The sequence below is a fragment of the Miniopterus schreibersii genome, assembly GCF_964146895.1.
Source record: "Miniopterus schreibersii genome assembly, chromosome: 11".
NCBI classification, from domain to species: Eukaryota; Metazoa; Chordata; class Mammalia; order Chiroptera; family Miniopteridae; genus Miniopterus; species Miniopterus schreibersii.
The window spans coordinates 8,977,336-9,002,602 of NC_138111.1; the positions used below are offsets into that span (position 1 = coordinate 8,977,336).

General features: G+C 39.6%; 4 protein-coding genes across 4 annotated transcripts; 1 reads left to right on the plus strand and 3 right to left on the minus strand.

Annotated features, from left to right (window-relative positions):
* Positions 1-454: 454 nt before the first annotated feature.
* On the minus strand, positions 455-1,393 carry LOC308563386 (olfactory receptor 1J4; the record flags this gene model as incomplete). The annotated part of the gene is made up of 1 exon (XM_081150424.1): positions 455-1,393. One exon carries the CDS (start codon positions 1,391-1,393, stop codon positions 455-457), a length of 939 nt encoding a protein of 312 aa, XP_081006550.1.
* Positions 1,394-4,964: 3,571 nt separating this feature from the next.
* On the minus strand, positions 4,965-5,903 carry LOC308563387 (olfactory receptor 1J2; the record flags this gene model as incomplete). The annotated part of the gene is made up of 1 exon (XM_081150425.1): positions 4,965-5,903. One exon carries the CDS (start codon positions 5,901-5,903, stop codon positions 4,965-4,967), a length of 939 nt encoding a protein of 312 aa, XP_081006551.1.
* Positions 5,904-15,885: 9,982 nt separating this feature from the next.
* On the plus strand, positions 15,886-16,827 carry LOC308563384 (olfactory receptor 1J1-like; the record flags this gene model as incomplete). The annotated part of the gene is made up of 1 exon (XM_081150422.1): positions 15,886-16,827. The coding sequence occupies one exon, from the start codon at positions 15,886-15,888 to the stop codon at positions 16,825-16,827; it is 942 nt and encodes a 313-aa protein (XP_081006548.1).
* A 5,783-nt stretch (positions 16,828-22,610) lies between these two features.
* Positions 22,611-23,552, minus strand: LOC308563385 (olfactory receptor 1J21-like; the record flags this gene model as incomplete). Its single annotated transcript, XM_081150423.1, has 1 exon — positions 22,611-23,552. One exon carries the CDS (start codon positions 23,550-23,552, stop codon positions 22,611-22,613), a length of 942 nt encoding a protein of 313 aa, XP_081006549.1.
* Between the last annotated feature and the right edge of the window lie 1,715 nt (positions 23,553-25,267).

The following is a 25,267-nucleotide window of genomic DNA, read 5'->3' on the forward strand; positions in this document are numbered from 1 at the left end:
AGGATGGATCTTAAATTAAGACTTCTCATCACACACAAAATAAAAGGATGACTATGTGGCCATGATGGATATATTAATTAGCTGGCTTATGGTGATCATTTCACAGTGTATACCTATCAGAACATCAGGTTGTACACTTTAAACATATACAGTGTTTATATGTCAATTTTACCTCAATAAACCTGCTTTAAAAAATACCTAATAAATTCCCAGGAAATAAGAGGAGAGCTATAAATTCTACAAGCTATGCAGCTTCTCAATCTAATAGACAAGAGCAGTACTCTATAATATCAAGTCAGATTTCACAGTTTATACTAAAGAGTTGCAAGGAAAAGAGAATAACTGTAACAGAATCTAATTCAAGATATCAATAATTTAATTCCATTCTCGGCTCAAGATTAGGAGGCTGCTATCCAAGGATAAGTGTGTCTGTTGTAAAGATAAGCAAATGTTGTTAAGACAAGACTGTAACCCTGTTGAAGAGTTTCTCCAGGGCCCCCTTCATGTCCCTGTTCCTTAGGCTATAAATGAAAGGATTCAACAACGGAGTGACCACTGTGTACATCACAGAGGCAATTATGTTCTTGTCACTGGAAGTGCTAGATGAGGGGACAAAATAGAGCCAAATAATTGTTCCATAATACAGAGATACCACTGAGAGGTGGGAGCCACATGTGGACAATGCTTTGCAGATGCCCCTGGTAGACGGAACCTTCAGGATGGTGGCTCCAATGAAGCCATAAGAGATCAAGATGCACATTAGTGGGATAGTAATGACAGCCACTCCTGCTGTGAAAATGACCAGCTCATTGAGGGATATGTCTGAGCAGGAAAGCTTGAGCAGGGCACCAAGGTCACAGAAAAAATGGTGGACGGTATTATCAGCACAAAAGGACAGCGGGGCCAGGAGAAGGGTATGGGACAGGGCACTGGCACAGGAGAGGATCCAGGATATAGCTACTAGTAAGGTACACAGTCCCTCTCTCATGATGGTCATGTAGTGGAGGGGGTGACAGATGGCCACATACCGATCATATGCCATTGAGGTGAGAAGGAAATTGTCCAGATCAGTAAAAAATATGAAAAAATACATTTGTGCTATGCACCCTGCATAGGGAATGGATTGATCCTGAGTCTGCATGTTTATCAGCATCTTAGGGACAGTGACAGATGAGAAGGAGATGTCAGTGAGGGCCAGGTGGCTGAGGAAGAAGTACATGGGCGTGTGCAGGCGAGAGTCCAGCCTGATGAGCAGGATGATGAGCAGGTTGCCCAGCACCGTGGTCAGGTACATGCCCAGGAACAGGGTGAAGAACACGCCCTGCTGCCCTGGCTGGATGGGGAGCCCCAGGAGGAGGAACTCGGACACGCTGCTCTGGTTCTCCCTCCTCATGGTCCTGCTCTGTCTGCTGGGGATGAAAGGACAGTGAAAAAGTTTTATCAACAAATGTTGGTGCTGGGAGATGTCCTATACCATATTAAGTGACATTGATTCCACTAAATATAAAAATGCAAAGTTCTCTAGTGAAGAAACTCAGTGTCTCATCATCAGTGGAACTCAGGCAAATTAATTGAGGTTATAGATATTTCCTAGACCCAAGGTTTGACACCTCTGATGAAAGTATGGAATTATACTAGGGATCACAGGCAGGGCATCATGGAACAGGCAGCTGGCTCTACTCCTCATCTCCCCAACGCTCAGGGTTAAAGGTATGGGAGTCACTGGCCAGTGGTGATTGCGGTATCCCTGTCTGTAGGAAGTAGTAATAAGAAGTGACTTCAGCAAGAGCACAGAGAAGTGGTGAGCACCTGTGTGTACACACACACACACACACGCACATGCACGCACCCACCTGCTCCTGACAAAGGATACCCAGTTCTGCTCTGAACTTTATGCTGAAGTCATCTGACCTCAAGGAGGATGGATGGTTTCTCAGCTTCTCTGTAGGACACCCAGAAACCAGATTTCTGGGTCCTAATCCTCTCACTGACATCGGAGAGGAAAGTCACGAGCCTGGACTTGACTCTTCTCATCTCACCAGTTTCAGAAATGGAGATGTGAAGACTTCACTCTTCCCACCAGGGAAAGGACCCAAGGGGTTAGGACACCAAGCTCTTGGTTAGAGATGTACATTAAACATGTATTAATTGCTCAGTTTTCTTCTTACTCCCTCCAGGATAGATGCCCTAGGGCAGTGGTCCTTAAATGTTGATGTTCAGCATAATCACCTGGGGAGCTTGTTAAAGATGCAGATCAAAGCTCCACCTCAGGGATGCTCATTCATGAGATCTGGGGCCAGCTAATTCTGAGGTAGATGATTCTAAGGGCTGACTTTGAGGAAACATTGTTTTTAGGAAGAACATCAGGGTGGATGCCCTATGAGTGTGATCCCAAAAGGAGATGTGGAAAGACCTCCTTACTGGCCCTCCCCTACCAGATTTGTGTTTCCCCTAGTTAGGTCATAACTTGGGGTGTGAAGAGGCGTTTTTCTCCCCAGTGGATATTCCTTTTTGCTGCTTATAAAATTAATTCTGCTTTATGAGGGAAATCCAAACACTGTAGAACTTAAAACAAAGGATAAAATCTGCGTACTTCGCCCTTCCATTAGTCATTTTTTATCCTTCTAAAGTGGTTTTAATTCATAAACTTTTATTTGCATATATGAGATATATTTGATCAGCATGTTGTAACTTTCTTTTTCAATAATATAATAATTTTTGAATTTCTACTTCTATGCATATCAATAATCGGAATGCATACAATATCAATACATCAGCCTACTTAAAATTAAGTCAGTCTTTTATTGAATTAACACAACAGAGATTTACTGGGAAACTTTATTAAAGATTATACTAAACATTGAAATCGTCCCTTTTGTCAGTGGTCTGGTCAAGGCTACTGTAATATCTCCAAGAGCATCAGGTTTAATGGGCTCCATTGCCTTAGTGCCTTTGTCTTGCTCCTTTGGAAAGAACCTAACTTTGAAAATGCCCGTGGAAATACATGACGAAGTGGAACCCTGTGGAAAGACAAGCAACAAAGCCAGATTGTCTTCATTTACTCATAGCCTAAATGAAAGTTTATGGAATGAAATAAATGAATAATAAGGGAAACTTGCTATTTAATATTTGATATATATAGCAAATATCAAACTCAAATGTTTTGATTTCCAACTTCATACCTCAAACAGACTAGAGTTTGGGGCATCACCACAGCCTTAAATGTCACTCTACCTGCTGATTATGTAGTAATGAGTCTTATATTTATGTATAAAGTTGGGTAAACATATTGTATTTTGCACAAAAAAGGAGATGAAAACACCGGGGTAAAAACTTGATGCCCACAATAACAATAATAATGGATGGGATTCAAGACAGATGCTATCTTGTGGGCTATGTCAAGGAGCATGGCAAGTCAAATGAAGACTTAGCGACACAAGTGACATCCTATAACATAAAATTGTTCAGTGCCTTATCAAGAACCCAAGTGTCCCTTTGTGGATATACAGATACTCTGAAATCAAATAGTGCTTTATAACAAATGTACATTTTATTGTGCATCATGTGTGAAATAACTGTTAGTTAAAATTTCAAAATATGTTTGAGTGACATTAGCAAAATCACAAGTTGCACTGAAATCTTACAAGGCTTCATGAAAACAAAAAGCCACCAGTGGATATAAGATGTAATTTTTTCAAAGCTTTGGCTTCATTTACATTGAACATATAGTCTGGTGTGATGATACAAAGCATGATATGTAGTATGTGATATATCTATATTATATATGAAAGACAAAAGAAAATCTGATAATTCAGGAAAGAACCTCTGATATTAGAAATTGGAAAAAAAATTTACTGCCACCAGAATCAGTCTGAAAATACCAACATGAACCACAAATTTCTCTATCACTGAAATAATTTAAGTGTTCCCTTGTTTCACTCATGAAAGGTGTTATAAATGTGCATCCTACAAACCTCCATGATTTAATTCTTTACACCAGTGCTCTTCAGATCGAAGTTCACAGTTCCGGAGCATAGCATCATGTGGGGGCATCATATGTACAAATTTGGGGGCCCCGTCCCAAAACTACTGAATCCGAATTCATGGTGGTGGATTCCAGGAACCTGTGTTATAACAATATCTCCAGGAATTCTTGTGCACACTAAAGCTTGGGAAGCTTTGCTTTCATTCTTCATTTGCGAAGGCAGGATGTCCAAGAAGGATAGTCAGTGCTGGTAACTGGAGTGGCGTTTGTAGGAAAGCGATGACGTCTTCAGAGTATGCACTGCAGGGGGGTCGCATGTATTTACAAAGGATGGCAGCGTGAAGCATGCTTTCATTAATGATTGTGTACAGGGGCTAAGCAGTATCAACCGCACAGTGCTGGCAAAGGTGGGGGGTTCTGGCCAGTCTTGATCTCCTAAAGGGACCTTCATCTTCAGAGTTGTGACATTGTATACCATGGGCAGAGAGTAATACATTTCCTCTTATTTAAATGACAAGTAGTTTGGATTATTTGATTTCAATAAACCCATAACGATGAAAAGAAAAGCCATTTAGTCTGCATAAGATTGCGTAGAGAAATAGTATAGCTAATCTTTAGATTCTGGGTTGTGTTAAAGCCTGAGATTATGGTCCCAAAATATAAGGGTTTCCAAAAATCTTCTGAAATAACAGGTAACAAAACTGTATATTATTGTATTATTTATGCCTCCAAGTTGCAGAAATAAGTAATAAAGTTGATTAGCATTTGCTATTCAAAAGTTACTCATAAAAGACAGCATTGTTAATAAGAGAATGAAACTCTGGTCAACAGATATTTAACAGGCACATCCAATATGCCATCATTTATCTTAGGACCTATGTCTCAGGAGACCTTAAAATTTTCAGACATATTCAAATCGAAAATCAAATCTGTGAGATCAACAAAAATGAGATTCTTATTTAAATAAAAGTCACAGATATTATGAGAAAAATGTTACTTTACTGAAAAGTTTCCTAAGGGCCTTTTTCATGTCCCTGTTCCTAAGGCTGTAGATAAAGGGGTTCAACATGGGTGTGACCACCGTGTACATGAGAGCCACAATGATGTCCTTGTCAATGAAATTGCTTAATGCTGGGAAAAGGTACTGCCCAAATATAGCCCCATAATATAGAGACACTACAGAGAGGTGGGACCCACATGTGGACAGGGCTTTACAGATCCCCTCAGTTGAAGGGACCCTCAGGATGGTGGCCCCAATGTAGCCATAAGATACCAGGATACATATAAATGGCAGGGTAATGACCACCACCCCTACTGTGAACATGACCAACTCATTGAGAAAGATGTCTGAGCAAGACAGTTTGAGCAGGGCCCCAAGGTCACAGAAGAAATGGGGGATGGTGTTAGCAGCACAGAAGGATAACTGGGTCAGGAGGAGGGTGTGGGAAAGGGAGTTGGCACAGGACAGGATCCAGGACACAGCCACTAGTAAGGCACACAACTCTTGCCTCATGATGATGGTATACTGAAGAGGGTGACAGATGGCAACATACCGGTCATATGCCATTGATGTAATAAGGAAGCTGTCCAGGTCAGTAAAGAATATGAAAAAATACATCTGTGAAATACATCCTGCATAGGGGATGGATTTGTACTTAGACTGCATGTCCAAGAGCATTTTAGGGACAGTGACAGATGAAAAGCAAACATCTGTGAGGGCCAGGTGGCTGAGGAAGAAGTACATGGGCGTGTGCAGGCGAGAGTCCAGCCTGATGAGCAGGATGATGAGCAGGTTGCCCAGCACCGTGGTCAGGTACATGCCCAGGAACAGGGTGAAGAACACGCCCTGCTGCCCTGGCTGGATGGGGAGCCCCAGGAGGAGGAACTCGGACACGCTGCTCTGGTTCTCCCTCCTCATGGTCCTGCTCTGTCTGCTGGGGATGAAGAATGGTTGAGAATATTAAGGAGTCTGTAGTAATGATTTTTAGCCGTCATATGAAAAATATATATGTTTTATTTCAGAAACTGGGAAACTTAACCTATATGTTAAATATATGTTTCTCATATATTCCATATATGTTGGCATATAAGGGAATTAGAAAAACTGTCACTGAGGAATGTTAATGTGGCCAGCTTTTCTTGGTTCACTGCAAAATAGAATTTGTCCATCTGTGGCACTGAGGATCAGACTCTAAAAATATGGTGTCTCAGCCATGTTATCACCCCAAGGATGCTCTGTGCTAAGTACTCCAGACCATCATCCATGACATAGAACATTTAGAAGATTTGACTTCAGTACCCATTATTAAACTTCAGGTGAGAGACAAAATTTTAAATAAAAGGATGCAAGGAATAGTATTGTATTCCTTAAAGAAAATTCCTCCATACACATATATTTTTACTTATTTCAATTCAATAAAGGATCCCTGAGAAACTCTGGATTATGTTAACTCCCCCCCCCACACACACACACACAGTGAAGGAGACAGTTGAAAGTGTAAGAGTCCTTCCTTAAACTCCTGGCTCAACCACCTAGGCAGTTTGGGAATGCTTAAATTCTGGGTGGGCAGACCTGGTGTTCCATGTTGGGATCCATAGCAAGTGGAAGTGCCTCCGAAAGACTCTGCTTCCCTGTATTTCTGTCTTTCTTTCTTGAATCACTTTTCTTTGTTTTTACCTCTTTCTCACTTCCTGTATATACCTTCACTTTATCTTTCTCTCATTTTCTTCTTCCTTCCATCTCATTCTCTCTGCCTCTGTACCTTCATTCTCCCGTCACCCCATGTCTCGCTCCTCCCCTCCCCTCCTTCATTCTGTCTCTTCTATGCCAAAACCAACTTTCTGACTCTTCTATACCCATAAATAAACTCATATATTGCTGAGAAAAATACTCATTCCATTTGTAATACTGACCTTACCTGCATTTATGATCTGATGTTTGGCAGGTGTTTAAAGATTCTCTTTAGGAGACCTAAATATGCGCTTCCAAGGTCCTAGACATTCTTGGGCATCGTAATGAAATCTACAAGCTCGGAGTCTCACTTCTACCAGTCCCAGAGCTATAAATTGAAGAATATATCTAGCCAAGGAGAGAACCCTAGGGGGTAGGGAGCAGCTCTTGTAATTTCCTATTAAAAACATCCATAAACTTGGATAAATTGTCCAATTTCCCCCTTGATCTCTTTAGAAACATGTCCTGTGGGAGGGATGTTTGTGCTAGGAACTTCAGAGAATGAGCCCACAGAGAAAGGCTCTCAAGACACACTCAGTCTCCCTTCTGTCCCAGGCTCTGCTTTCCCAGCCGTCAGCTAGGTATTTGGTATAAAGCCTTAGTAGAAAGAGAGAGCCAAAGTAAATTTCAGAATCAGATAGCCTGGACCCTCATGTCATCTGCCTATGTTGCATTGATGTCTGTCCCTCAGTCCACACCTATAGCCACCATCATGAAGAGTTTGTAGCAAGACATGAGAGGGTCTGAACAGCACAGGAGGCAGATTCCCTGTTTATCTTACCGTATCAGTGCATCCTGGCTAGAACCTCAGTGACCAGTATTTTTATTTCTTTGAGGACTTGCTCTGGCCGCTGGAATTCAATTTACCTATACATTCAGCCTGCCAGAAGTGCCAGACATACTCTTCACCCTCTACAGTGCCTACCAGGGGTGGCTACCTTCCTCTCCTTGAAGTTTATTGACCTTTGGTCTTTTCTTCCTGTACCACTCTCTTTCCCATGAGATTCAGCAACAGCTCACAAAACTAATCTTTTTGTTACCTATGAAAGAACCGCATGATTGTATAAATATTATGGCAGATAAATATTTTTAAAATAAGTAAATGCTTCTAGTCTCAACAACAAAATACTGCTCTTGTTAACATTTTATAGCACATCCTTCCAGTTTTAAAAAAAAAAATGATAACCTGCATTTTTGCAAATGGTTGTAAATGTACTTCTGTGCAGTTTTCTGTTATGTTCTTTTAAAAATTATACCATAAACTTTTCATAAACATAATTTTAATGGCTCTGTAATATTCCAGTGGGTGTGTACCAGAGTTGTCTTAACACTTCTCTTATTGATGGAAACTAGGCTGTACCTAATTACTATCTTTTAAAATTATGCTGCAATTAGACAGCATTTTCAGTACTGGGAAAATGTAGAAACTGTCATAAGTCAAAGCCTGCACCACCAACTACCCAACTCAAACTACTCCTATTTTGTTACAGATTTTGTCACTTGGATCAGTTTGCTTCTCCCCTACAAATTACCATCAACTTGGGCGTTATTGGCATTTGCGTGAATGAACCACTCAGCAATGTGACGTACTGATTCTTGATCTCATCTTCAGTGATTTTGCCTTCTCTTCCCATAGCCATATTACAAAGTCTGGAATTGCTTTACCTATAAAATATTCAATTTAAACACTCAATTCTTTGTTCTTTTTTTCACTCCACCCATTCTATAGAATCTTTGGCCTCATCTTTTCAGTCTCTGATCCTGTCCATTTCTCCTCAGATTTGCTTTGTCTTCACTCTGTGACTTCTTCAGGATGGATCTCATGGCTAATCACCCTCTTCCAATTTGCCTGAGTCTTTACCACATGACCTTTCACCCCACCCATGCAGCAGAGCTTCAATGTTGGATCAGTTCAATTAGCCACCTTCTGCACTTCTTTCCTTTCTTTCCATTTATTCCTCAGTCCACTGTAATCTGGATTCTGTTCTCACCACTCACTGATATTACTACTGGTCACATCATGACCAAATCCTCTTTACTAAGTTCAGTGGATTTTTTTTTTAACACTTAACCTTCTCTTTTAGTTCCCATGGTCTCACATTTTCATATTTTTCTTCTATGTCTCTGATGTCTTTTTTGGGACACTCTTTCTCTGCCATTTCTTTATTTTTTATTTATTTATTTTATTTTTTTAATTTTATTTTTGTTTAAAATATTACAGATGTCCCTTTTTCTCCCCAATGACCCGCTCCACCCCCTCCCCTCCCCCTCCCCAGTCCCTCTCCCCACCATTGTCCGTGTCCTTGGGTTGTGCATATTTGCATATAAATTCTTTAGTTACTCTCTCCCCCTCCACCCACCCGCCCTCCTCCATACCTCTGACATTCGTCAGTCTCATCTATGCTTCCATGTCATTGAATCTATTCTGTTCATCAGTTTATTAAGTTCTTTAGATTCTACGTATAAGCGAGATCATGTGATATTTGTCTTTTGCTGCCTTGCTTATTTCACTTAGCATAATATTCTCCAGGTCCATCCATACTGTCCCAAAGGGGACGAGATTCTTCTTCTTTATAGCTGCGTTCTGCCATTTCTTTAATTGTCAGTGTTCTCTGTGGTCTGTCCTCAGCTCTATTCTCTTTCCTTCCCTCCTCTCTACGCTTCATTCTTGTTGATTTTTCTCAGCTTTTTAAATCTTCTTTCTCTAGTAAATCTCATTCTCTCCTGTGCTGGTGGTCCATGAATTTGCATCTCTATCCAAAATATACCCACCTGCCTCCTGAATTTCTTCTTATGTATGACCCATTGGTACTTCATACTCAGTGTGTTACAAACTTCTCAGATCTGTGTTCTCTGTCTCAGTAAGTAGCACAACCATACACTCAGCTCACCAAACCATAAATTTAAAGAGAGACTTTTAGGTCCTTTGTTTTCCTCATTTTCTATAGTCTGACCAAAATTAGCTCACATCAAAATTATCTACCACATCTTTTAAATTCTGGCTCTAAAGGAAACCTAAATACATATATTTCTCTTCAACTCCATTATCCCTCTTAGATATACTTCCATAATCTCTTCCTAAATGACTGGGACCACTTCCTAAGCCATCTCCTTGCTCTGAGCTTGCGCCTGTCACTCCTTCCTCGCCTTGCCAGTATCTCCTCCATTCCCTGCACACATGCTTGTTATCCATTTGCCAGGAGCGATAGCTTTTAATCCGACACTGCCAGTCTTCTGACCAAGTCCTTCTTTGGTTCTCTCTTTCCTTTTGGATACAGTACAGATTGTTCAGTGTGGCATCCAGGGTTCTTTATGATGCATTCCTGCGAATCTCTCTGGCCTCATTGTGAACCCTGCTGAAATGTACATTTCAGTCGTTCTAATTTCCTGAAAGCAGTGCCCCGAATGTGTCATCCTTTGTCTTCTCCATCCTTTTCTAGTCCCTTCCTTCCCTTCCTTCCAAATGTTCTTCCTCTGTGCTGTCCATGTCGCCTTTTACTTGTTTCGGTTGCCTTGGGTGTCTGCTCTGTGTAGTATCTTACAAGCCTACCTGCTTGACCCCTTAAATTCAGGTTTAATAGCCCTCCTCTGTGCTCCCATAGCACTCAGCACTCATTACAGATTTCATTACAGCACCTGACATGCAGTTTTGTGTTACTGCTCACTAGGTTGGGCTCTTTGAGAGGAAAAAAACCACCCTGTGTTTTCAAATATTTACTCACAAAATTCTTGCTGCATAGTAGGTACACACTATTTTAATGAATGCGTAAATGAATGAATGAATGATTGAAAGATAATAAATAAAATGCTATCTCCTCCCCTTGATTCTGTAACTCTTTTCTAGATTTACCAGTCTTAACAGGAGGTTTCAGAAGGCTTCTCACACTCATTCTTATGGTTAAAGAATAGATTTTGAACCCTGAGGATGTGCTAACTATTATTATGTCATAACTGTCAAAAATATCCCTGCATGCATTCAAGTATTTCTTCAGGAAGAAAAAATATATTTCTGAGAAACATAAACACGATTCCTTGATAAGTGTTTTTATCCCTCAGGGATCAGCAGCAGTTCTCCCAGTTCCAGATTCAATATGAGAAGGAAGAAGCTCATATGCTGCTGAGCCCACTGTTACAAGGGGGCCTTCATGGAGCAATGGAACTAGACTTTAGGTTTGAAGTTAGTGTGCTGGGTTTGAATCCTCATTTGGCCATTTTCTTTTGAGCCACTCTCAGATGCAGTAAAATGGTGGAAATCTGTCTATCTCAGGGATTACTGTGAGGGTTAAAAGAGCTCATAGATGTGAAAATTCTTTATAAATAAGTGAATATGCAAATATAAAAGTTCTCACTTATGTTCCCATAGGAGTTGACTCTCTTTGGTATATTGCTAAGGCACATCTCCACTGGGAATGGTTAAGGAAACGCAGTAATTACTCCCAAAGTGTTCCTTGTCCCTCACTGGAAATTTGTGACCTTTGTCTCCTGGGTTCCCAGCCTGGCTGGTAAAAATGGATACCTTTGTCATTGCCTGGATCTGGTTTAAAAGAGAGAGTGTACCTCCTCCCCACTTCAGGGTTGAGCTTGTGACTTTTCTTTCTTTCCAAGCTCTAGGCCTTTTGGAGAGAAAACGAAATACCAGTTCATACCTGGGAGCTGACAGTATTTGAATTTAGCACTCCCGAGCTAGGTAAGGGAGTTCTTGTAGGCTCCACTCAGCAATATGTGTGTGTGTGTGTGTGTGTGTGTGTGTGTGTGTGTGATTTGTGCCAGGCACTTTATATAATTTTGTTGTGTCATCTTGAATAACTTAGGTGAATATAATAATCACAATTCCTTGAGGTTTGCACTTTCCTGTCTAGAAAAATGTTATCTCTTTCACAGTTTTGCTAAATATCTGACCTGCATCCAAGCTATGAGCACAACATTCCAGGTTTAAAAAATTGGTCTGTATTTTTTGCAAATAATTATAAACATACCTGTATATAATTTTCTATTACGTTCTTTCAAATAGTATAACATGAGCTTTTCATGAACTCATTTCATTGGCTACATGATACTGTTTCCAGTGGATGTGTACCATAGATTTTCATTCATTCTCAAACTTTCTAATTTATTTCCTAAAATTCTAGAGTGTTCTCAGGCAGCAAGTACTGTCTTCCTTGAGGATATAGTTAATAAATTCATGTAATATCATGGGAAGAATTTAGTCTTTGAAGCCAGGCAGACCTAGTCTCAAATCCCAGGTTCACCATATACTAGTGCTATAACACTGGGCAAGTTTCATCACTGAGTCCCACTTTTCTCCTCACTAGCATGAGTTAGAATGCCTATGTTGAAAGGTTGTAGGAAGAAGGGAGCAGTATTTGTAAAGCACCTGGTGCGAATTAGGTGCTAAATCAGATTTTGTTAACAATGTGACTATTTCTTAGCCCTATTACAGCCATCTCAGCCAAACTGGAAAGATGGTAAATTTGCTTTCAGTGTCTGTAGCCTCTGCTTTCACTCTGCCTGTAGTCCCCACCCCTCACCCCTACCCCTCCTCACTTTGTCTGAGGAGGTCAGTGGCCTTATTCGGGCACCCAAACTTAGCCCCTACATGTACAGCTCCCAGCCATTCTATCTATGTGAGAGTGTTGAATGGAGGACTGTCTGTCCCAGGAATACTTACCTTTAAACCTAATCTGCAGTTGGGACCTTGAAGCTTTTTTCCTCTTGCTGAAATAGTTTAAGGCATCAGCAGGCAATTGAGTTGCGTTTGGGGTAGGGATATGGAAGGCTCGATGTTCTGGGAGCCACATCACAAAGATGTAGTTCTCCATGTCCCCTGAGAAAAATGAACCCAGATAACCTGAAGAATCTCAAGAAATTTAAGAGAGTGTCCCATCACTCGTTTTCCACAATCCAGGAAGATCGTGGGGTCAGGTTTGGGTCCCAGGATTGGAATCTGGGCAGAAAGCCTTCTCTGCCTCTAGGACTAAGTAGCAAACTATCTTCACCTATTGCTGGGAGACCTAATGATTAAGCATTCATTAATATTCTGGTTTGATATCTAGTTCCAGATATTGTAGGGAGCCAGTCAGCTGCTTTGCTGTAGTCATTGAAAGGTATCCTTTGACATGAGTTTTTCCTTACTGGATTGAGTTGGCTCATGAGTACACTCTTCCTTTCACTCGGTTGGGGGTGGAGAACCAGGTCTGGGGGGCCATGGTGGCCTTCTGAATCCATCTGACAAAGTGATGATGAGACCCTGGACACCACCTTCTCGCTCCTGCTTCTTTTCCTCATGTTGGGTAGTACATGTTTAGGTGGGAATGAAACAGATGCAGTCTTTATCCCTTCTTTAAATGGGAGAGAATTACCAGAGCATGGATTCTCTGCTTCCTTATAGCATCTTTATGACAATATTTTTCTTAGGCTTGACTAGCTGGCCCAGAGCAGAAGATTTGGCCTTTGCTACAGGCTTTGGGATTGACAATTTGCCCGTTGGCTGTAGGGATTGATCAAAGTAGTTCCATTAAACTTTAATAGTAAAACTTATCTAAACTGCTGATGGGAAAGCATTGGATTAAAGGAATCTTGGAAATTGACAGGGGAAAATAGAGGAGACACACTGCCTTCCTAATGTTGATTATTATGGAGTAATTCTTTTAAAGGTGTAAATATTGCCAAGCTGTACAGTACATTAACCCAACTGAAAGCATTTTATTATGAATTGGCTTTACTCAGACAGAGTTTTCCTATGTTTGAACATACCCTCCATCCTCTACCTCACCCTTCTCAACCAATTACATTTTCTGGAGAATGTGACTTTAGAAGTGTTTATTTTTTATTTAGAGCAATATCTTGATTATTTAGTATTTAAAAAATAAATACAATCTGTGACCCATGTACCCACAACTGAGATTTAACAAATATTGGTGTGTCGCCACATTTGTTTCTGACAGTTAACCCAGAATGTTACAGAAACAGCCAAAACTTCATCAACCCATTCCTATTTCCTTCCTCCTTCTCTGTGGAGTTAAATACTATTATGAAGTTTTTTATACCTTTTAATCCTTTTTATACTTTTATCACATATATGTACCATAAACAATACAGTGTTGTTGAGTGTTTTGATATGATATCATACTGTAAGCATAATTTTGCATCTATTTTAATCCAAAATTAAATTTTGAGGATCTATCCATGTGGTGTAGAGCCATTCAGTTTTACTGCCAGACAGGATTGGTTGCATGAATAAACTAATCTCAGTTTATGCATTTCCAGACTACGGGGCAGTTAGCTATTTTAGTTCTTCGCTGTTACAGAGTTGCAAATAATAGTGCTATATTTTTCCCTGGGAAGCAGCATGAGCATTTTTCTACAGCATAAATGGAGAAAACTACTGCATCAAAGAGAACATAAATCTTCAACTTTAAAGATATACTCAAAGTAGAGGAACTACTTTAAATATCTAGTAGCAATGTCTGAGAGTTTCTTTTCTTCACATGCTTGTCATTGCACAGTGTTCTCATATATATTTAAATTTTTTTTATCATTGATATTTCATTATTGTTTTAATTTGCATCTCTCATCACTTGGAAAGTAAATCCTCTCAATATACTTATTGGCTATTTTGACTTCATTTTTCTGTGATTTCTAGCTCATATTGATTGAGCTTTTTATCTTGTCCTTATTAATTCATAGGAATTGTGCATGTATCATGAGTACTAATCTCTTTCTAATTTGGGGCAGTGCGTAGTCTCCCATCCATGACTTGTCTCTTTGTGGCTTTGTTACAGTGGTGGTAGTGGTTGTACTAAAGAAACTTTATTTTAATGCAATCAGATTAATATTTATGTTGTATGCTTTGGGGGTCTTGATTAAGAAATGTGTTACTACCCTAAGATCATAACATAATTTATAAAAATTTTTCTAATGTTCCTGAAATTTTGCTTCTCACATTTAGGTTTTTAATACATCTGGGATTTTTTTTATGTAAGGTGTGAGGCAGTGATATGTTATTTTCCCCTTATGGAAAGACAACTGTCTCAGCACCATTACTTGAAGAGTATATTTTTTTTACTGATTTATAGTGCCACTCAAGTCCTCATTATAAACATGTCTGTTTTCAGGCTCTCTATTTTCCCCCCACAGTTTTATTGGTTTACCTTTATAAAAACACATTATTTGTTGTAATCAATGTAGCTTTATAGTAAGATTTGATACATTATAGTGAATTCTTACCTTTTAAAAACTATATGTAGAGATATTTCAATAATTCATTATCTGGGTTAGGAAATAAATCTCTTAGAGGCTATTTTAGAGACACTGAAAAGATTAGGATTCCATTTTAAAATTATTTTTAGCTTTTAGATTGCACTTCTTTGAATGTGCTGCCATGTGACAACTAAATAACATGGGGCCCCAGAATTTTTAGGGCTAACCCTGGGTCTTGAATAATGCCCGATGTAAGTTTCTTAAAGAGGCTGCCATGGTGAATTTAATTGTATGTGACATCTTTTATTTGATCAACAAATTTATATTGTGCATGCATTTAATTATCTGTGACAGATTCTGAGTCTTCAACCAGTGAACAAATTAGAAATAATCATGGAATATGTAGACAAGCGGGGGACACAGAATTAAACAGATCACTACACACAAAATTATGAAGGCCGATGAGATTTCTGATATCAATTTCCTTTGTTTTCAGAGGACAAACTCTGGAGTCAAAATGCTTGGGTCCAAATCCCAGCTTCTCCTTTTCTTACCACTGTAACAGTGAGGCTGTCTGCCTCAGCTCTCACATCTGAAGAGTGGAAATAGTAATGGTACCTACCTATTTCACATATTGAAGACTGTTGAGTCAGTTATTGCATGTAAACTGTTAGACCAGTGCACAAGGGCAGTGTTTAATAAACATGAACTGTCAGTATTATCATTTACAGAGACTGGGACCACATTGAAAAAGAAAGTGGCTGTATATCTTAACCTATATTTCTTGACATTTATTCAACAAAATATACATCAAATGTAAGAAAACATGGATGAAGACATTCCCTAAATCAGAAGAACATCTCAATTATACTATGTCACAACTATCATTTTTTTTATTCTGAGAAATTCCACCTTTTCCCTTCAGCCTTCTCTACCAGTGTGCCCCCCCCCCCCCAGCTGGTATACCAGGATGAGGCCTGAGAACCAGAGCAGCGTGTCCGAGTTCCTCCTCCTGGGGCTCCCCATCCAGCCAGGGCAGCAGGGCGTGTTCTTCACCCTGTTCCTGGGCATGTACCTGACCACGGTGCTGGGCAACCTGCTCATCATCCTGCTCATCAGGCTGGACTCTCGCCTGCACACGCCCATGTACTTCTTCCTCAGCCACCTGGCCCTCACTGACATCTCCTTCTCATCTGTCACTGTTCCTAAGATGCTGATGAACATGCAAACCCAGCACCTCTCCATCCCCTATGAAGGCTGCATTTCACAGACATATTTTTTCATTTTCTTTGCTGATCTGGACAGTTTCTTGATCACTTCAATGGCTTATGACAGGTATGCGGCCATATGTCACCCTCTGCAGTACACCACCATCATGAGTCATACCATTTGTGTCATGTTGGTGGCTGGGTCTTGGGTCATTGCTTCTGCTTGTGCTCTTTTGCATACCCTCCTCCTAGCCCGACTGTCCTTCTGTGCTGACCACATTGTCCCTCACTTCTTCTGTGACCTTGGGGCCCTGCTCAAATTGTCCTGCTCAGACACGTTTCTCAACCAATTGGTAATCTTTACTGCAGGATTAACAGCCATTATGCTTCCATTCTTGTGCATCTTGGTTTCTTATGGCCACATTGGGGCCACCATCCTCCGAGTTCCTTCTACCAAGGGCATCTGTAAAGCCCTGTCCACGTGTGGCTCTCATCTCTTAGTAGTGACTCTCTATTACGGGGCAATTATTGGCCTATATTTTCTTCCTTCATCCAACAACACCCGTGACCATAACATAATTGCTTCATTGATGTACACAGTGGTGACTCCCATGCTGAACCCCTTTATTTATAGCCTGAGAAATAAAGACATGAAAGGGGCCTTGAGGAAACTCTTGAATAAGAAGACATATTCTTCCAACTGATATTTTCTTTTGAAAACACCCATGTGATCATATTTTCTTAATAACACATAAATACAAATTATTAAAAACATAGTTCACTTGTCTTTCTTCTATAGCTCTCACTCACAAATCTTGGCTGACGTTAGTCTTAGAACTGTTAGGGAGAATAGTAAAACAGGATGTGCTTTATATGATTAATTCACTCTTTTTTTGGACAATGGGGATTGTAAAATACTTTGAGGATGCTGTGGCACTTTGGCTGGTATCATTAAATAGAAGCTGCCAGGGCTGGTCCTTCCCCCAATTTTTCAGTTGCTGTAAAATGTGTTTGGCCTTTCACATCTCCTTTTTTTAAAAAAAATTTTATTTAAAATATTACAAATGTCTCTTTATCTCCCCAATGACCCATTCACATCTCCATTTTTAAAGAATTTTTTATTTTGGTGGTGATATGGCTTCTCCTTTCCTAGGCACCCACACATTCAGGGACCCTGAGCCCACCTAGAACCTTCAGGAAGAACTTATTAAATTTGTACTCTCCTTACATAATAATTAGCACACTGCTTTCATGTCCTGTAGGGATACATCTTACACATCCTTTCTCCCCAACACATGCAGATATTCATCAGCAAAATAAATGCCACATCCATTGCCTCAGGTACCAGGCAGAGAGCTTAATATGTATTAAAATCTACTTTAATCCTCAGAACAACCCTAAGAGATATGTGGGGAAAACTCAAGCTCAATGAGGTGAAGAACACTTTAGGATTCTGATTAGGGACAGGAAGACTTGAATTTTGGCTGTCTGACTCCCCAGCGATTCAACCTAGGACGATAATCCTTTACATAGAACGCTGTGTCCTCAGGAGGAGTAATTAGCTCAGCCCCGTGGCAGAGGACATATGAAAAACTTTCCAGAAAAGGGCTGCTTTCCCTGAGACTCAAACAATCAGAATTACCTGGACACACAAAGTTCTGTCTCGTCCTGATGATCACAGGCAGAGGGAGCAGGATGTCTCAGGATGTTAAACTGGAAGTTCCAACTGAGGCACCAAGATTTCAAAGATACCAGATACCAAAGTGAGTTGTAAGGCACAAAATAATGATGTTTATAGGAAATACCCAGTGATCAATTTCATAACTTGTGAGCCTCTGAACCTAGATGTGGATCTAAGGTGCTAAGAGATAGAGATGAGAGGTTCTTGTAAAGATGTTTCTTTTGGACAGAGCTGTGCAGTGAGCCCCACATTCTCCTGTGGAGGGATGTGCCTTCCTCCTCACTTTACACCTAGTGGGAGAAGCTTCAACAGAGCCACTTGGAGAGTTTGATATATATCCCCTGCTTTTATGAGAGTGAAGAGCAATAGGAAAGATGAAATGGGAGAAGAGTGAGAGCAAGCAAGCAAGAGAGAATGAATTATGTTTGGGAAATATCTTCACTTATTTTCATAGTGGGGCAATAAAAGCAAAAATGTTTCCTATGGACCACAGGTGGATTATGTGAGAGAGAGAGAACCGATATGCACAATTTTCAGTTCTTCCCAAGATGACTTATTAGAAAGTCTAGGAGATTCCAAGACAGAAGAAGAGATCTGTATGGGATCCCCCCCCCCCCAAACAAGGGGCTATGAGGGGAAACATTCACAGGAGGAAAATATGCTTTAGTTATATCACAGAGGATGTGTGGGAAGGCAGTATAATATGGAAGTCTCTGAATATCCCCCTGGCCTGAAAGTGACAACGAAAGAATGAGTTAGTTTTAACCATCATCCAGATCAAGAGAAGTCAAACCTCTTTAATATGGTAGCAACCAAAGAGGCATATTATTGTCACCCCTTTCTCACCCTTGCTCCCATGCTCCATCCCCATAAGGGTGGGTACAATAAATGCAACTAGACTTTAGAAAAATGAGAGAAAAGAGACAATATACTATTCTGACAACTTTCTGGACCTCAGATTCTTGCCTGGCAGAAAGAAGTGATAAAAGGGGTTGATTTTTATGAGTGATGGATTGAGCACTCGAAAGTAAAAAGAAACCCGTATGTTAGATGGAACAAGTAAATCTTTCTTTGAATTCAAAAGTCCGTAGATTTTTTTCATCCAGTATTTTATCTCCAAGTGTTCTTGGTTCCCACAGTTTACCTCATCACTCCTACATCCTTAGAAAAACTCAGAAAATTATGTTTTCTACAGGATTTTTAGGTATTTTGTTTTTGCTAGGGTAGGTACATTCCAGGGTCCTTACCCTGCCATTCCTGTTGACATTAGTATAGAATAATTAGTTTTAACACACAGTACAGTATACTTCAGTGCTTTTGAGAAATGCTTCAAAGTTTTGTTTTCATTTCAATGATCTAAAATTATTGTAAGCATATTCTGGATCATCATCATGATCTCCTTATAATGAAGGTCCAAATATCTACTAATTGTGAGCTTGGAACATTCCAGTTCTAATAGATATAAATAAAAATATATTCCAGAGCAATCTTGGTCATCAAGTTTTTTTGTTTTCATGTACTTTTGAGGTATTTTATGAAGATTATTTATTTAACCTACCATGCATTTCAAAGAAGAAACATTGAAAGTGATCATAAGAAAATGGGAAAATATTTGCATGTTTGGCTATTAGTAGTTTTCAGTGGGGGTACTCTTAACACTTTGAATAGGGCAATGCTTTGTTGGGCAGGATGTCATGTGCATTCCAAGCCATTCAGTAGCACTGGCCACTGACCACTAAATGCTGCTAGCAGCTCCAGTCATTGGACTAACCATAACGCTCCCACACCTTTCTAGAGGAGAAAGAACTCATGGACACGGACCACAGTATGGTGACTGCTGGGGAGGGGTGTGAGTGAAGTTGGAGAATATAGGGGGATAAATGGTAATGGGGAAAAAATAAAATTAAAAGTATATATATTTAAAAAAACAACACCTGGAGAAGTTCACCAACACTGTTTTAAGTTATTTTGTTAGTTTAAGTTAATTTGGAAGAAAGCAAAGATTTAGTTCTAGTACTTAAATACAAATTAAGTATGATTTTATTTATTTATTTTATTTATTTATTTATTTATTTTGGTAAGTGCTGCTGATTAGGGCACGACCAGAGTGAGGCAAATGAAGTATATGTGCAAAATTTGCCTCAAGTGCAAAATTTGAGAGCTGCCTAAAACTCAGTAATTAAGGCAAATACTAATTAAAGATTACTTTTTAAATAAGGTTAACTCAATGCACTCTTTTACCAAATTAGAATTAATACAAAAGTACATGACCTACAAAACAATAAAATGTAAATAAAGACAGACTGACCCTGTACCTGCACAACTCAGCCTGTCTCACCCATCTAACCCTAACCCTGCCGAATTCTTTCTTTATCGGTCTTCCATGGGTGTTTTGTGTTCTTTTCCTCTGGCATCTTCCAGGGTTTTTTCTTTGCCTTTGGTTTTCTTTTTATCTTTAGTTATGATGTGTCTAAGTGCATTTCTTTTTTTAATTTATCTTTCAGTTTGCTTAACTTTATTATGTAAGTTGATGCTTTTAACAAAATTTGAGAAATGCCAGGATTTCATGTCTTTACATGAATTGTCTGCTGCACTCATTATTACCATTTTTCTTTTCTGCAATGAACATATTTACAATAACTGCTTCCATGTCTTTTTTGGTCAATTTCAGTATCTATGTTTTCTTGTGATCTGTTTCTTATGACCCTTTCTTGACATGATGCACTTTTGCTTACTTCATGTGTTTAGTAATTATTCAGTGTTTGCTGGAAATTTTGGGAGAGGGTATATTTTATTTATTTATTTGTTAATCCTCACCCAAGGATATGTTTTTCCATTGATTCTGAGAAAAAAAGAGAGAGAGAACGAGAAGGACAGAGATTGACTGGTTGCCTCCCACATGCTCCCCGACTGGTGGTGGGGATCAAACCTGCAACCCAGGTACATGCCTCTGACTGGGAATGGAACCCACAGCCCTTTGTTGTTCGGGCCAACACTCTACCACTGTGCCGCACTGGCCAGGGCAAGAGAAAGTATATTTTTGTTTTAAAGGTGTTGAATTTTGTTCTGGTAGGTAGTTAAATTACTGGAAGATCCTTTTTAATCTTCCAGATTTTGTTTTATTCTTTGTTCAGGTAGATATATTTCAGCTTGTCCTTAGTTTCTCAGGCTTGGCCCTTACACTCGGGCATGACCAATAAATACTCCTAGGGAATGGATTTCCTGGGGTTTCACCTGAGTGTGCAGAGTGTTCAGTGAGCTCTCTCTACTTTTCACTCTAACAACTTTCACTCCATCTCCATTGAGCTCCTGTTTCTGCAGCAGCCACTCTCATAGGTCTTGCCCTGTGTATGCTCATCTCAGCCCTTTGCCCAGGATTCACATTAAACCCCATGTGCACCCCTGAGTTGTACAGCGTTTATTTCTCAGGAACCTTGCCATACATTCCAGTGGTTTTAGTAGCCCCAAGTTCTAATCTCTACCTTCTTACTTCAGAGATCAGCACTCTGATCTAAAGCTATCATCTGTAAAGTACCCCTGGGTAATAATACAGGCAAATTTAGAGCATATTTTATACATGTTTCTTCTTTTAAGAATCACTGTTCTGCTTTGTTGTTGAATGCTTACGAACCGTTCCCTTACATATTTTACTTATTTTTTGGCTATAAAAAAGCAAACTTGGTCCCACTTACTCTGTCATAAATGAAAGTAGAAACTAGATAATTGATTTTATTCATTTAAAAAATTATATTCATTTAAGTCTATAAACTTCTATTTAAGCACCACATTAGCTAAGCCCCACGAGTCCAATATGTCATATCACTTATTATAAAAACAGGTTATAATTTTAATTGTCATTTCTTTTTGGCAAATTCATTATATAGAGGTTTATTATTTATTTGGAGATTAACCCCTTATTGGATATGTCATATGCAAACATCTTCTCTCATTCAGTAGGTTTTCTTCTCATTTGGTTGGTGATTTCTTTCACTACTTAGCCATTCCTAGTCCCATGCCCTGAAGGGCTGAACTCCCTTATCAGATTAGACTGATCACCCATAATCACATCATTACTTTGAAAGCCTCTTTAAATTCTCTATGCTTACTACAATGCTTCACTCTCAGTTGGTCATCCTAGGACACAGAGGGCTCCAATCAAGTTTGAGTTTATCACCTGGGGACTCTACCAGCCCTTTCTGGACCATTTTCCTGAACTTTTATAGGAAAATGTCTTATTTCAGTCTGTGACCAGGATCACTCATTTTAAGAAGAGAAAAGTGATGCATCCTGTTACCATCACTCTGGAAACGTAACTGAGAGTCAAAATTTGGACAATTGGTAAGAAACTAGACACACAAATAAGACTCAATTTCTAATTAATGTCATTTGTAAAAATAAATTTCAAATGTATAAAAAATTAAACACAAAAATAAAATCATGAAACTACCAGAAGGAATATTTTTGTTATCTGTATAAAGTTTGTAAACTATAAAAAAAAAAGTAAAGCTGTGACTGCATACACATTTAAGATGTTTGTAGGACAAGGGATATCATATGAAAACTTTAAAAAGACATTTAGGAAAGGACAGTTGTGTAGGTATGTTTTTAATATACCTTTCGCATGCCTCTAAAATGAACAAGAAAACTTAAACAGAGAAGAAAACTAAGTCCAAGGCAAAACAGAGACAGAAGAACTGGTTCCACATCAAGATTCACTACGAAGCAGCTATTCAAGAAGAAGGGATGCTTACATTGCATGTGCAGGATGGAGCACGTCTTACATCCAACGAATGGGCAGAACAGTGCTCATCGTGAGGAACATGGTCCTCTACTGAGCATATTTCCCAGAGCTCCTTTCATGTCCCGATTCCTCAGACTGTAGATAAAGGGATTTAACATGGGAGTGACCAGGGTGTACAATACAGCCACAATGACATCCTTGTTGTTGGAGTTGTTGGATGAAGGAAAAAAGTACAACCCAATAATTGCTCCATAGTACAGAGACACCACAGAGAGGTGGGAACCACAAGTAGACAAGGCTTTGCACATGCCCTTGGTGGAGGGGACTTTCAGGATGGTGGCCCCAATGTGGCCATAAGAAACTAGGATGCATATGAATGGCACGGTAATGACCACCACTCCCACAGTGAGGATAAGCAGCTCATTGACTGTGGTATCTGAGCTGGACAGCTTAAGTAAGGTGGAGAGATCACAGAAGAAGTGTGGGACAGTGTTGTCTCCACAGAAAGAGAGACGGGCCAGGAGGAGGGTGTGCAAAAGGGCACTAGCGCAGGATTGGACCCAGGACACAATTACTAGCAAAACACACAGGCTCTGACTCATGATGGTGGTATAGTGGAGGGGATGACAGATGGCCACGTACCTGTCATAGGCCATTGAGGTGAGAAGGAGGCTGTCAAGATCCCCCCAAAATAAGAAGAAATACACCTGGGAAATGCATCCAGCATATGAGATGGATTGATCCTGAGTATGCATATTCATGAGCATCTTTGGAGCTGTGACTGATGAAAAAGAGATGTCAGTAAAGGCCAAGTGGCTGAGGAAGAAGTACATGGGCGTGTGCAGCCGAGGGTCCAGCCTGATGAGCAGGATGATGAGCAGGTTGCCCAGCACCGTGGTCAGGTACATGCCCAGGAACAGGGTGAAGAACACGCCCTGCTGCCCTGGCTGGATGGGGAGCCCCAGGAGGAGGAACTCGGACACACTGCTCTGATTATTTCTCCTCATGGTCTTCTTTTGGTTTGCTGTAGATGAAAGAGAGATGGAAATGTGAAAGAATGTGAAATCATTATGATATGACATAATAGAAACATGACAGTCAGTACATGAATGTTAACCTGAATAGCTCATGCTCTTTGCCCACTAATGGGCTAGTGATGGTCTGACATCAGGATATTATATGTCCACCTGGAAACCAACCCAATCTTTTTTGGAGAAACCATGAAACATCAGAATGATGATCATATCAGATCAGGTTCAAATTTGAGGAGTCTAGGAGTTCATGACAGAAATCTGAGATTAGGTTGCAAGGCTAGGTCAGGAGCCATTTATTAGAAACACTAGTAGAGGCTCTCCAAGTGGTCTGTTGTCCTTTCTTAACCTTCCCCTTGTCTTTTGCACATGCTTTGGCTTGTTTCTAGTGTTTTTATATTTCTAGCAATATTTAATTAATAGCATTCATATATCATGCTTTATTTCCATGGATTGGGTCAAGATAAGACAACTCAGTGGGCTTCTCTGGATCTTACAGAAATCAGGATTTGGTGACTTGGTGGAACCATCATATGTAACTCAAGGGCATTAAGGACAAGAATCTATGTCAATAACATAGCAAATCTAGTGACATAATTTATTACATAGCCATCAGTCCTTCCTTTAAGAAAGTTCCTCCCCACTCCTCAGTATTTGCAGTCTAGCATCACTCTTTCTAAAGGAGTTGTCTGGAATGTAGAGAAGTCTGTTCCTCTTCCAGATTCCCCCTTATTCTCCCAGTTCTCACCAGATCACTCTTACTCAAACTCTCAGAACATCAGGAAATACTTGGATCCGCCAAAGAATAAACTTTGTGAGTGTCCAGCATAGTTTACCAAATAACATCTCTTTTTTTTTTTTTATAGTTCCTAACCTAGGTTTTATGCCAGTGATTCATAACTGGTATTTTTTCTTGTCATATTCTAACAGTTCTTATACTTTACCAATACTATAATTTCTTTCTTGTCTTCAAGTCAATTAATCTTAGACTTGCCCATGTGAACACTCACAAAATACTAGGGAAAGAAAACAGGATGGTCTATTAAAAAATAGAATCCACAATACTATGTAAACAGTTATTCAGTCTAAAAGATCCTTCTCTTTGAGAGCCAAGAAAGTGTCTCACTATAGGATTCATCATTCATCTTGGGGGTTAACTCGTTTACATTATCTTCCAATTCTCCCAATTTAACTGAAATTATCTCTAAAATGCCTACATTCTTTAGTCCATTACATTAAAAATCCTATTAATTTAATGTTGTTACCTGAGATGAGTTGCTCATTTAGTTTTACTAGTCATTCCCATATTAATAATCAGTTTACCTACCTCAGTGAAGGGCTTAACTAGCTGTCTGATGGATATTTTGGTTGTTTCTAATATTTTTCTGTTTCTAACAATATTTCACTATAACACTGTATGCCATTTTTCACATTAGTATATATATCTGTAGGATAAAACAGAAATGGAATTGGAGGATATGTACATTCACAATTTTGATAGATATTGTCAAATTGCAAGAGACCAAGGTGGTGAGGAAGCCTGGTCTTATGTGTTCTTTAAGATGAGTCCTGAATAATAACAGCCTGTCATGTGAAGATTATAAAAATGGTCATTCTCGTTAAGTATTTGGTGAAGACAGAGCTATGGTGTTTGAGGAATAGAGAAAATTCAGGAGTGTGATCAGCATGGG